The sequence below is a fragment of the Nicotiana attenuata genome, unplaced genomic scaffold (assembly GCF_001879085.1).
Source record: "Nicotiana attenuata strain UT unplaced genomic scaffold, NIATTr2, whole genome shotgun sequence".
Taxonomy (NCBI): Eukaryota; Viridiplantae; Streptophyta; class Magnoliopsida; order Solanales; family Solanaceae; genus Nicotiana; species Nicotiana attenuata.
Window position 1 is genome coordinate 139,220 of NW_017672071.1, and position 12,477 is coordinate 151,696.

At 35.8% G+C, this 12,477-nt stretch overlaps 2 protein-coding genes across 2 annotated transcripts; both read left to right on the top strand.

Annotated features, from left to right (window-relative positions):
- The first annotated feature begins 982 nt into the window (after positions 1 to 982).
- Positions 983 to 7,315, top strand: LOC109211668 (alpha-mannosidase I MNS5). The gene is made up of 15 exons (XM_019375232.1): positions 983 to 1,256; positions 1,530 to 1,572; positions 1,691 to 1,756; positions 1,865 to 1,926; positions 2,024 to 2,123; positions 2,342 to 2,524; positions 3,684 to 3,732; positions 3,868 to 4,047; positions 4,197 to 4,317; positions 4,472 to 4,553; positions 4,744 to 4,829; positions 4,980 to 5,080; positions 5,204 to 5,345; positions 5,483 to 5,633; positions 6,582 to 7,315. Exons 1-15 carry the CDS (start codon positions 1,114 to 1,116, stop codon positions 6,807 to 6,809), a joined length of 1,737 nt encoding a protein of 578 aa, XP_019230777.1. The 5' UTR covers positions 983 to 1,113; the 3' UTR covers positions 6,810 to 7,315.
- Positions 7,316 to 10,164: 2,849 nt separating this feature from the next.
- On the top strand, positions 10,165 to 12,477 carry LOC109211673 (gibberellin-regulated protein 12-like). Its single transcript, XM_019375238.1, has 4 exons — positions 10,165 to 10,484; positions 10,616 to 10,684; positions 10,953 to 10,995; positions 11,942 to 12,477. Exons 1-4 carry the CDS (start codon positions 10,416 to 10,418, stop codon positions 12,208 to 12,210), a joined length of 450 nt encoding a protein of 149 aa, XP_019230783.1. The 5' UTR covers positions 10,165 to 10,415; the 3' UTR covers positions 12,211 to 12,477.

Here is a 12,477-nt window from a genome sequence, read left to right on the forward strand (position 1 = left end):
GGAAACGGATTGAAATTTTTTCATTAACGGCTTATCGGTTTGGGGACGGATTATTCAATTTTCTTAACGGATAATCTGTTAACCCGTTAAGAATATATATATATATATATATATATATATATATATATATATATATATATATATATATATATAAAATTTATTTTTATCCGTATATATATTAAATATCAAAAGCCCTTTCACTTCGGTCTTCCACTCTTCGAGTACTCTATCTCTAAATTCTAACGCCTAATTCCTAAATAATCAGAATTATGAATAATATGTAACTTAATCCTTGTTAATTACTTTACAAAAGGCAGAAAGTTCATATATAACGCAATTAGTAAATTTGTATTTTACAAAGTAGTTACCGGATGAAGCACTGGTGCCTCCAGTAAGTGGACACCCCCTACTCTGCCAAAGAGTTCATGGCGTAAAGTTCAATGTCAAATTTATGGTAAATGACAAAGTGAAAAACGACATGGAAAGTCATATAGGTACAATATTCATATCAGTAACTACTTAATTTGTAAATTTATATGCATCTAAAAGAAGCAGACACAGTGGTATAAAACCAAAATTCAACATATGACAGCAGAATATATTCTTAAAAGTCATATATAAAAGTGCTTCGCATATAGATTGAATTAGGCCGATAAACCGCCCGATAACCGCTTGATAAGAGCTAAACCAATACCAATCCGGCCGATATCTTATCGGGTGGCTAGCGGATTAATACATTTAAAAGCCGATAATCGATAAGCCAAACCGTTAAGAGTAAATAACCGCCCAATAAGCGGCCCTACTTAAAATGCATAGGATAATCCACAATTTATTATAGTGAGGAGTCATAGGAGGTTGAATCTCTTAGAAATTATAGCATTTAGAACAAAAAAGGGAACAAAATGAATGCGTGATATGGCGGCTTGTGATTGGGTTCTCCAACGAAGCAATGCTGACAAGGAATTTTGAATACATCACAAGTCACAACAGATTTGATCCCTAATCCAAGATCTACTGCACTTTCAACCCCCTTGGCTCTCGTTTCTCAATACCCATCTTCTTCTCCAATTTTCCCTCCATTAATTTTCGTATCTCAAAAAAGAAGCATCAAATATGTTTCGACCATCGGTGGCAATATGGATTCTTCTCTATCTCGTCATCTCTCCCTCCATATTTATCATCTGTTTGTCAGAACAACACCCAACCAATCTTATGGCAGCTAAAAGGAAGCGTATGAGCGACAGAGTTCGCGAAATGTAAGCCTAAACTTGTCTCAATCGCCTATATTTAATTAATATCAAATAAAGACGATTTCCTCCTATTCAAAAACTTGAAAAGGCTTTTGATGAGTATATTGTCTGAAGTTTAATTTCCTCGCAAATTACACATGAAGTAGATATCATATGCTCATTTTCATATTCCATTGTCATTTACGAGCATACAAGAGGGGAGGACCGGAGGAGAGTAAAATTAACATAATTTGCTTGTTAAAATGCTACATTATTAAATTAAGTTTTCTGGTGTGGCAGGTTTTACCATGCTTATGATAACTACATGATGTATGCTTTTCCGGTGAGACAAACCTCTGCATTTATTTTTCCTATTTTTCATACCATCTGCTGCAATTGAATATGGTTCCAGATAATACCAACTCAAGGTACTTTTTTTTGCTATCCAATTTTTGTGTCAGCATGATGAGCTGAAACCTCTGAGCAAAACCTACACAGATTCTCTAAGTGAACTTGGAAATTTGAAGGTAGGAGTATGTCTTTAATTTTACGTCACTCAGAGAATTCTCATTGAAGAACACAAGTTATTTTATTACTAATTGTATAACCGTTTTACCATGTGTGGCGATATTTAGCTTGAACATCTGCCGCAGCAGTACAATGGATCAGCTCTTACCCTTATTGAATCACTCTCCAGGTGGGTTACACTTGTTGTTCTTCTTGCAACTCAGAACCAATTATATATCATTTTTATTTTGCACCATTTATTTTTTTTCATCCATATTTTGTTCCAGCCTCGCAATCTTGGGTAACTACACTGAGTTTGAAAAGGCTATTCTTTGGCTATCCGAAAATCTATCATTTGATGTTGATGCAAGGATAAATCTGTTTGAGGTAATACATACATTGTAACATTTACATTTCTTTGTAAGGTCTAATTGGGTGATTGTGCTTGCCTTGTGTATCTTCAATTTTTTTCTCGCAATTAGTACTTTTGATAACCACGTTTAAGTAGTATTTCCAAGCACTCAATCAAGGAGGATATATGCTTTGGGTCACGTTTTATTTAAGTCGCTTAATAATTTTTCTCTTTTCCTGATCACCAATTGTAGTGCAACATAAGAGTTCTTGGAGGACTTGTTTCTGCTCATATTCTTGCCACTGATTCTACGAACAGGTTGGTTCAAGGAACATATAAGAAACAACTCCTTGACCTGGCTGAGGATTTGGGACAACGCTTTCTACCTGCTTTCGATACTCCAACCGGATTACCTTATGCTTGGATCAACTTAAAGGTACATATCCTCAATCTTACTGCTTTCTTGTTTGGTAATTCTTATCACAATGTATGCAAGAGATACTCATAGAGAGGTACTTCTGGACAACATAAATAGAAAGAAAGGAAATGCTTGATGGAAATAAATCAGTTGAAGAGATATTCAAGTTAGTCTATGCTTTTACTTTAAGGTCAAGATATTATGATAACCTTGTCGATTACCATTTTAGCAAGATATTCTTTATTATGACAGCTGTCTTATCAAGGAAGGAAACAAAAGAACAAAAATATACCCTTCAATTATCAAGTTTGGCATCTTGACCTAGTACAATTATGCGCATAATTAAGACAGCCATTAGTGGGGATAAAAAGGCAACCTTTTTTATGAATTTGCTGTTATTAAGAACACATGCACTGGATTTTGGACAATTTATTTGTGGAGTCACTTAATTTTGTTATTTCTTGATTGAGACAATTAATTTCAAATTGTGTTTACTTACGCTGAAACTCAATTTTTTATTATCCTTACGTCCCGATCAGCTGCAGTTTAGTTCCTGCCTAATGCCAGTTGCGTTTGAAGCTTTCAAAGTTATTATTTTCATGATAAAAACTCCCTTTACTGATATCTCTGGTCCAACTTTAGACCAGCTCATCTAATTTAAATGTGCTTGGGATTATCCTGATATCGGAATCTTTGCTGGGATGAGAACCACTTAAAAACTGTTGAAGTTTTAGGATTCAACAGGAAACCCCAGCCCATTTGCTTGGCGAACCATTTACGCCATTGACTTGTGTCCTGCATAATGCCGGGTACATTTGATATAGGAAATACTACAACAATGCAACCAACTTTTGATTTTCTTTTTCCCTTGTCCTGTTAATACATGATACTGTGACAGAAATAAGAGAAAATAAGATTCTGTTGATTTATTCCATCTAAAAAAAGATTCAGTTGACTTATGGAGATATTTTGTTGCACCTAAATTCGTCTTTGAATACTTTTAAAGATTTTCAAAACCTTGCTTGCCATTGATCAGTCCATGACTTGCACTGTTGTATGTCACATAAGTTCTTGCATAGCAAGTAGAACTTGTTTTTAGAAGAATTATGAGGGTGATGTGTTGCACTTGTATCTGTGAAAGATGAATTTATGACACGGTAAATGCAACATGTGACAGCATGGTGTAATGGCGGATGAGACAACTGAAACGAGCACATCTGGATGTGGTAAATTACTTCTTCGTTCCTACATTACCTCTTTATCTCTTTCCCTGAACTTTGATAGCTTCCATCAAATAGATTTCACCAGCCTCCAATGAAGTCTTATCATAACATTATTGGATTATTTTTCCATTTTAATAGGTTCTCTAATCCTTGAAATGGGTACATTATCACGTTTAACTGGTGATCCAAGATTTGAGACGGCAGCTTTGCGTGCTCTTCGTAAGTTATGGAGCATGCGGAGTTCTCTAAATCTTCTTGGCACTACACTGGATGTAGCAACTGGAAACTGGATTGAGTATTCTTCTGGAATTGGAGCTGGTATGATTCTGTAGTATAGCACTTTTTAGGAGAATTCTCCACCGCTGTAGCTAGAATCTAGATAATGCCCCCACCCTTCCTTGTTTTATCTATTTCTCTGAGCAACATGTAATCTCTTTATATTTCATTGCTTTTTTGCTGTTTTTTAGGTGTGGATTCATTCTATGAATATCTATTGAAAGCATATGTTCTATTTGGAAGAGATGAATTCTGGAAGATGTTTCAATCTGCTTACATTGCTGTGCAGAAATACTTTAGGCATGGCCCTTGGTACTATAATCACACCTTATCTGGAAATTTTGGATTCTTTGTTGTCGTTGTATTGCCATCATCTTAAGCAGTTAATCTGATTATTGGTTCATTAGCCTCGGTAGTTCTCAAATTCAGCAGTCAGACCAAGATCACAGCATTTAATTTTGTGTAGGTATCATGAAGCGGACATGAGAACAGGAAAAGCAACATACTGGCAGCTCACAAGCCTTCAAGCATTCTGGCCCGGTCTGCAAGTAAGAAGGAAATCTGTAGCTTATAAATTCATAGGAAAACTTATGTAATTCTCCGTTGTGAATGAGGACATATAGTCCACGTCTACACATCCGTTCTCTTTAATAAAATACTCATTTCTTATGTACGTAAAAGAAAAACTCTTAAGTTGAAAACTGGAGGTGATAACCAAGGTGATCTTTGTGGTCTCAGGTTCAAGTTGGGGATATCGAGGCAGCTAATTCATCACACCGCGAATTTTTCAAGGTGTGGAAGCAATATGGAGTACTTCCGGAGAGGTAAGATGTTTCTCCTCCATTCTTTCCTTTGTTCTCTTAAGCCCTTTTTCCTGCTTCTGCCACTGCTTTCCTTGCGATAAGCTAGCTCTAGCATAATTGGTTTTACCTGTGATGGTTGTTTTCCTTATAGGAACCTTTTCAATAGTTTAGGTATCTGCTGGACCATCAGATGTTGCATCCTACTGAAAAATACTATCCTTTACGCCCTGAATTGGCAGAGTCCACATTTTACTTATACCAAGCAACCAAAGGTGTATGACTCTTCTTTTTGCCCAGTCACAATTTTGGTTTCTTCAAAATAGCTGTTTTTAGCTTCTAAAATTTGTAAAGACAATCTCTTCTCAAACTTCCAGTAATATTTTTCCCTTTAACAGATCCATGGTACATGGAAGTGGGTGAATCAATAATAAATTCTCTGAATGCACACACAAGAGTTAAAGGTGGGTTTGCCAGCATTAGGGACGTGACTACAATGCAATTAGAAGACCATCAGCATAGTTTCTTCCTAGCAGAAACGTAAGCCTTTTTGAATCTTCATCTTATTTGCTAACACGTACAGTATGGAAGCTGACTGATGTTTGATCAAGTCTCCCTCCAAATGTTATGATTGTCCGTGCAATTATGGCTGCATAATTTTATCCTGATTTCTGCAGGTGCAAGTATTTGTATCTACTTTTTGATGATACATTTCTCCTTAATCAAAATTACATATTTACAACTGAGGGTCATCCCCTGCCTGTTAGACGCAGTTGGCATGAGAGGCTTCCTGAGGCTTATAATCTAAGTAATGGAAGTTCTGTCAAGGTATAATTTCCTTACCACTAACAATTGTGTTTGGTCTGTGTTGTCTAGTTTTATACGTAAATTTATTTCTTCGTCCGCTGTTCTTTCCATGAGCATTCCCTCCATTTCCAATGGCAAGTGGGTGCATCCTGAGTCAGTCCTTGAAGAGAATAGTCTTATCTGCTGCATCATATCACAAACTTGCACATCTTAATGCTGACCCTTCAGTGTTCATATATCCTGCTGTATTCGTATCTTTGTTATCTTACCTTTCAGTTTCTAAGTACCTAGAGGTGGAAAACGAGTAGAAAACATACAGAAACTTTTAGTACTTTTATTTTGTATACTATTGGCATGACATGAGTTTAAATGAAGTAACATGGTCCGTGATACAGCCAACCCCAACTTGTTTGGGATTGAGGTTATAGTAATTGTTGTTGTTTCTTAAGTATCATCTAGAGGTGGAAAACGAGTAAAAACTCGATAAATCGTCCTATGCCAATCAGTTTAAAGGGGCTTGGGTGATTCAGATTCTATTAGTTGGGCTTTTTATTAATCGAAGGCCAGTAAAAGCACTTTATTTTTTTTTTCATATAAGAAAATGTTTTCTAAACATTATTACACTGTCTCAACCTAGACGAGAAATTCGATGGTATTCAATGGTGGTCAATTGGTACCTATATTCTCATGGACTCACAAAGTCCCTCTTTACTAGTACATTAACGAGATACATTTAAAGAAAATAGGATCATGATTTTTATCAAGTAGCAGAACATTGCTTGATAACTAACAAAGGACTTGGTCCGCTCGTTCTTGTCAAGTTGATGAGTGTGTCTACCTTTGTCTTTCCCCTTGTTTTTGGTCTGTTCACAAGTTCTTGCTTAGTTGATTGCACAACTCTTGTCACTTACACTAGTAAACGCAGATAAACATGAGCTCAGGGAATGACTATTTATTTAACTTGCGTAGAATGGAGAGCAGATAAAACGAACCAGTGCCATGTCACTTCGAGTTTGTCCAGCTGCTATGATTCACCATGAATCGAATGAAAGGCGACTTCAAAGTGCTTGCCACATCCCTGATACTCGCGCTGATCACAGATGTTTCAGTGATGTTGATTGTGGTCTTGATGCCAACACCTGTAGACGGAGGTCATGCAGTATGGCTGGATACTGTGGTCTCTGGTCGTACATATAAAAGGATGTATATCTTCAAATTCTTTTGCAACAGACAAGGTACACAGGTTTTAGGAAAATGTTCATTTTTGTATACTATACTTAGAGTCAAGAGGTATACTAAGAGCATTCTCATGAGATATAGGTCAAGATTAAAATGTAAAACACACTCAAAAAGGTGTCACATGAATTTTGTTTATATGTTTAAAAGCATTAAGAGCGTGCCGGGATGAAGTTAATCAAAAGATAAGCATTTTGCTGCCACAAGAATCATGTTGTTGGCTTGTAATGTCTCTGTGGCATGTCTTATATTAGCAGTTCGAGCATGGTGAAAACAAGGAAGAGAAAGCAAGAGCTAGATGTTTGTTATTTATCTTTCACCTTGTTCTTGTAATCCAGGTGCAAAATTTTGAGAAATATCTGCAGTATCTTCTGTGGTTTAACATCTCTACTAGTTGTGTCTGGTGTATTTTTTTTCTTCCTTTTTATTGTCAATGACTCATATCCCATGAATTCTTTGTTCAATTTGATTCTGCCATTGTTCTTATTGGTTTACTCGGTTGATCATTACTCCCTCCGGTCCAAAATAAGTGATTTTTTGGATGTTTTCACACAGATTAAGAAATCCACCTTTTAACATTAATTAGCAATAGAATTGACCATATTAACCTTTACTATCTCACATAAACACTCCTAATACATATTCCAACACTATTTACTCCAAGGACAATGTAGAAAAAAAATAATTAATTCATTCTTGAAATCTGGAAAAATCACTTATTTTGGACCACAAGAAAAAGACCAAAAAATTACTTATTTTGGACCGGAGGGAGTACACTTTTAGAGGTATTAACTTCTTGTTGACATTGTTACTCTTGGAGACATCTTGAAGTCCAACATATGAACTCCTTTGGAAAAAGTTCCATGCATTGATTCGGGGATGTTAATACAAGTGTAAGGGGTCGTGGCATTAGAGAGAACAATGTATGAATTAGCTTTTTGGTATTATACTAATCTCTTGTTTGGTACACTTTGTCAACCTTTGTATTACTAATGTAAGTATTAGTTATACAACCTATTTGGTATTATCCTATGTATAACTAATACATATCAAACCATGGTATTAGCAATATCAAGGTTATTAATGCATGCATTAGCATAGTTAAAGACAAAATTATCCTTGAAGTCTCTTAAAGCTAAAGAATATGGATGACATTTTTGTAAGCAATTAATTTTCTTAAAAATTATGTAATGCATTTCAATTTTAATATACCAACCAAACAGTGGATATTTCTGCATAGCTAATGTTTGCATTAGTAACCCATCTATTACTAATCCCGGCATTACTAATATACCTTATTCAACATTATTCTTATACACCCAACCAAGCGATCCCTAATAGTCTTTACTCTTCACCTCCATTCTAATATTGCTAGTACACGTACTCTTATTCTGCATCCTATCATACACGAAATAATACATTAATTTTCGCAATGCATGTATTATTTAATATTGCCAACCAAACACTATCTAATTATGTAAGATAACTTTTTTCTTATGCAGGCAACCAAATACCGTATTATTTCAAACATCAACCCAACGGTCCCTTAACGTATTGAGAATGAAACAAAAAGTAATTTGTCATAATTGGGGACTCGTTTTGCTATCTAGTCCGTAATACAACAACAAAAAATTCAGTTTGATCTCAACATATGAGGTGTGGGGAGGATAGTCTGTGCGCATACCTTATCCCTACCTAATGCAGGTAAAGAGGCTGTTTCCAATAGACTGCTATCTACTCCGTAATAAGTTAAGATAACAGGCAGGCCCAATCATGTAAGCAGTGGGCCGATCTCCACGATCTACTGTCCTAACAGCTGGACTCCAAAGAACTGTGATGGGAAAGTGAAATGACAAGGTTGTACGGACCCCATGGCAGCTGACACTCCTCTCTTTTTTGTTTCTCTTTTGGGGATAAAGAGTAGGTCAATCCGGCTCCCGAATTTCAAAGCCACGACCCAAGTCTTAGGCCCCGTCGTCGTTTTCCTGGATCTTCAGGAGAAATTCAAAAATAGCCAGATTTATCACTGGTCGTTGAAAAATAGCCAAGTTTCAAAAGTCATCGAAATTTAGCCACTTTAAATATGAGCGAAAACACTATTTAAAATCCGAAAAATACGCCCGCAAATTTTACGGGAGTTCCAGCATAAGTATGCTTGAACTCCCGTAAATTTTACGGGAGTTCCAGCATAAGTATGCTTGAACTCCCATAAATTTTACGGGAGTTCCAGGATAACTATGTTGGAACTCCCGCAAATTTTACGGGAGTTCCAGGATAACTATGCTGGAACTCCCGCAAATTTTACGGGAGTTCCAGCAAGTATAATTGTCCAGTATAATATACTGGAGTTTGGAGCACTGGTGCTCTAGTCTCCCGCAAATTTTACAGGAGTTAGCAAACTATACCGGTCCAGCATAATATGCTGAAGTTCGTACACAAATGCACCAGAACTCCCGTATATTATACTGGACCGATCCCTGTTGCAGCAAAATAGTGGCTATTTTTCATTGACTTGATAAACGCTGACTATTTTTTATTGACCAGTGTGAAAACTGGCTATACCATGATATTTTAACCTCTGTTGTCCATACGTGTTTTAAAGGCCCAAAAGTACGGCCCATAATGTGACGAACAGATATTTTCCGGATCCAAAGACGACGGCCCGTCATCAAAAGACACGTGTTGAGAAAAATGTTACTGTTATACTGATTGGATGGTCTGGCATTACTGGTTTGTTGATGGTAGTGAGTACGCAGCAAAGCTGGCTGTAATTAAAATGTTTTCTCTTCGAGTGCTTTGCACATAGAGGATCTTGACTTTATAACAGCGTGATACTCTAATTCGAAAATGTTTTCAAAAAATCCAATTGGCCAATGAAAATGTGCTCATATAAAAGTATTCCTTTTTTTAGTTTATCTATCACAAAGGAAAATATAATTTCATCTTTTTGAAAATGTTTGACTGGTACCGGTTGAAATTGAAACTTTTAAAAGAAGCGAAACACATGTTTTCTCATATATGGCGGTACGGTCACATGAAGAAGGTGGGGAACATAATTCTCATATTTCTTAAAGTAGCGTTTGTGCTCAATAAGTGTTAATTTTTTTTTTTTTTGTATGACTTATTCAATTTTTTCTTAAAAAAATCAGCCAAATACTATTAGCGAATAAATTTTACTACTACCTTTTTTGCAAAAATTTAAAAAATACCTTAGAAGTGTTTTTATTTACATGACTACGAGGGCAAAAATTATGACAATGACAGCAGAAGAAAAAAAGAAGAGCAAATATCATATGAGTAGACGCAAAATAAGAAATTAAAGCATTAATGTGATAGAAACTGTAGAATTGTTGTAGCTCGAAATTCTAAACCATAGTGTATTTGATCTAGGAAACAGCTGTACTACTACTGGTGCACCATTAAACACTAGCGAGAGATAAGAAGATTAGTAACGAGGGAGGGTCCCAAATTATGGTAAGAAAGAAATAAAAACGAACAGATCTGCAACTATAAAAGAGCACAACTAGCTGTTCTTGGAGTGGACAGAGTAACAAAAATAGTCAGATCATGGCGGTGGCGATTCGTTTGGTTTTTGTAACGGCTCTTTTACTTCTGATTTTGGGTGTTAAGGCCGAGGTAAATAGTCTTCTTTCACCATAGTTAGATCACTGGGATATCGTAGAAGTGGTCTTTTATCTCTACATATATTTACTTTGGTCTAAATCTTTATATTTACTGACTGACTGTATTATATTCCATGCATGCAGGTTTCTTTAACTGATCTCAAGGTTGAAGAAGATAAATCACAACATTTTGGCGTCAGTCAGGCATTTCGTGTATTTGCATATTCTCTACTTCTTTTCTTTTAATACTAGTGATCTTCTCTCCTTTTTTTTCTTTACTATTGGGTAAACTGGCCCGTAGATCGATCCCACATAGTTTTTTGCTAAAAGTTTCACACCATTAAAAATATCTCTATATTTTATACTTAGCTTTTCAAATACTAATTGGATTTGTTTTATTATTTGATGAATCCAGTTAGTAGGTAGGAGAAAACTATTCACTCCTTGTTGTTATCTGAGCTCTGTTGATTTTCATTTTTAGGTTTTCACCAGAGGGGCCAACAGGCGGCTGGTTCAAGGCGTAGGTGAGTCATAAAATACTACTCATGTCATTTTTACTGTGTTAAGGTAAAACATGTACATTATTTCTAAGGGAGTGCAAAGTTTATTGTGGATAAGTAAAAGTAACAATAATAACAACAGCTCACTATAATCCGAGGAGGGTAGAAGATGTAAAAATAAACTAAGGGAATATAAGGGGACTTCAAGTTTTCTTAAGAGCTATAAACACCATTTATTGAACTGAAATAAATGCACCTCTGGATGGTTTGCTTTACAGGGATACTAATTGAATGTCACATTAATCCAACTGCAAGTGAAGATATTAAATTTACCACATGATGACTCCGCAAGTGAAACAGTGATGAGTGTGACTGGTCAAGTCACCAACCCTTTTAGTTGTATACCTTCCTTTCTAATGTCAAAGAGGTTAAAACATCTTACTAAAAAACTTTAGTCAAATCTCCAGCCCACCCCCACCCCCAGCCCCCACCCCACCCCCCCCCAAAAAAAAAACTTTAAACCAATAAATGAGGTGCTCATAAACATCTTCATAAATTCCTTTGGATGTCTTTTATACGCACTTCATTTTAAATAACTTAACATTTTCTTGTTTCTGTGAACTTTGATTTAGATATATACAAGTGTAAGAACTAATAGGTTGGTTCTAATACCACATGAAATAAGTTAGAACATCCAATAGGCACATTTTTACTAACATTGTTTGTGTGTGGCTACTATTTGAATTATGTCCCCTTAATCTAGGATTCTAGGGAACCAAAAAATTCCGAAAAGGGATTTTTTTATTAAACCTCTTTTAAAATCAAAATTTAATCAATTGAGCTAAATGGGACAAAATTTCAGTGTGCAGCAACTTTCCAGTTATATATTATTCTCAACAGACCAGTCACTGTTTCTTACTGAGATCCCCTTCTTTATACACTGAGGCATAAAGTTATTTACTGTATGCAGTTTTAAAGCTTGCAAAATACTTGAACAATGGGGATCTGGCTCTAGCACCTGCACCTGCACCAGCTCCACATCCAAGCCAATTGGATTGTGGAGGGTTATGCAAATACAGATGCAGTTTACACTCGAGGCCAAAAGTGTGTATAAGGGCATGTGGAACATGTTGTCTAAGGTGCAAATGTGTGCCACCAGGTACCTTTGGCAACAGAGAGATGTGTGGCAAATGTTACACTGGAATGACAACTCACGGAAACAAGACCAAGTGCCCTTAATTATTATTATTTTTCATCTTATTTACAAGTGTGTTGTGTGTGGCTCTAGCTTATTTAATTTCATCATATCATATGAGATAGTAGTGGCAAAAATATGAATCATGTCTGGCATGATTGATAAATTTGGCTGCAAAGGCATGTGGGTTTTAGTTTGAAAAGTATGTAAGATGTTACCCTATATTGTAGAGGAATTTTCAGAAATTACTATTGTTTAGTAGCTATTAATTTTCTATAGTAATCATATAAATAATTACTTCCTATAGCTTT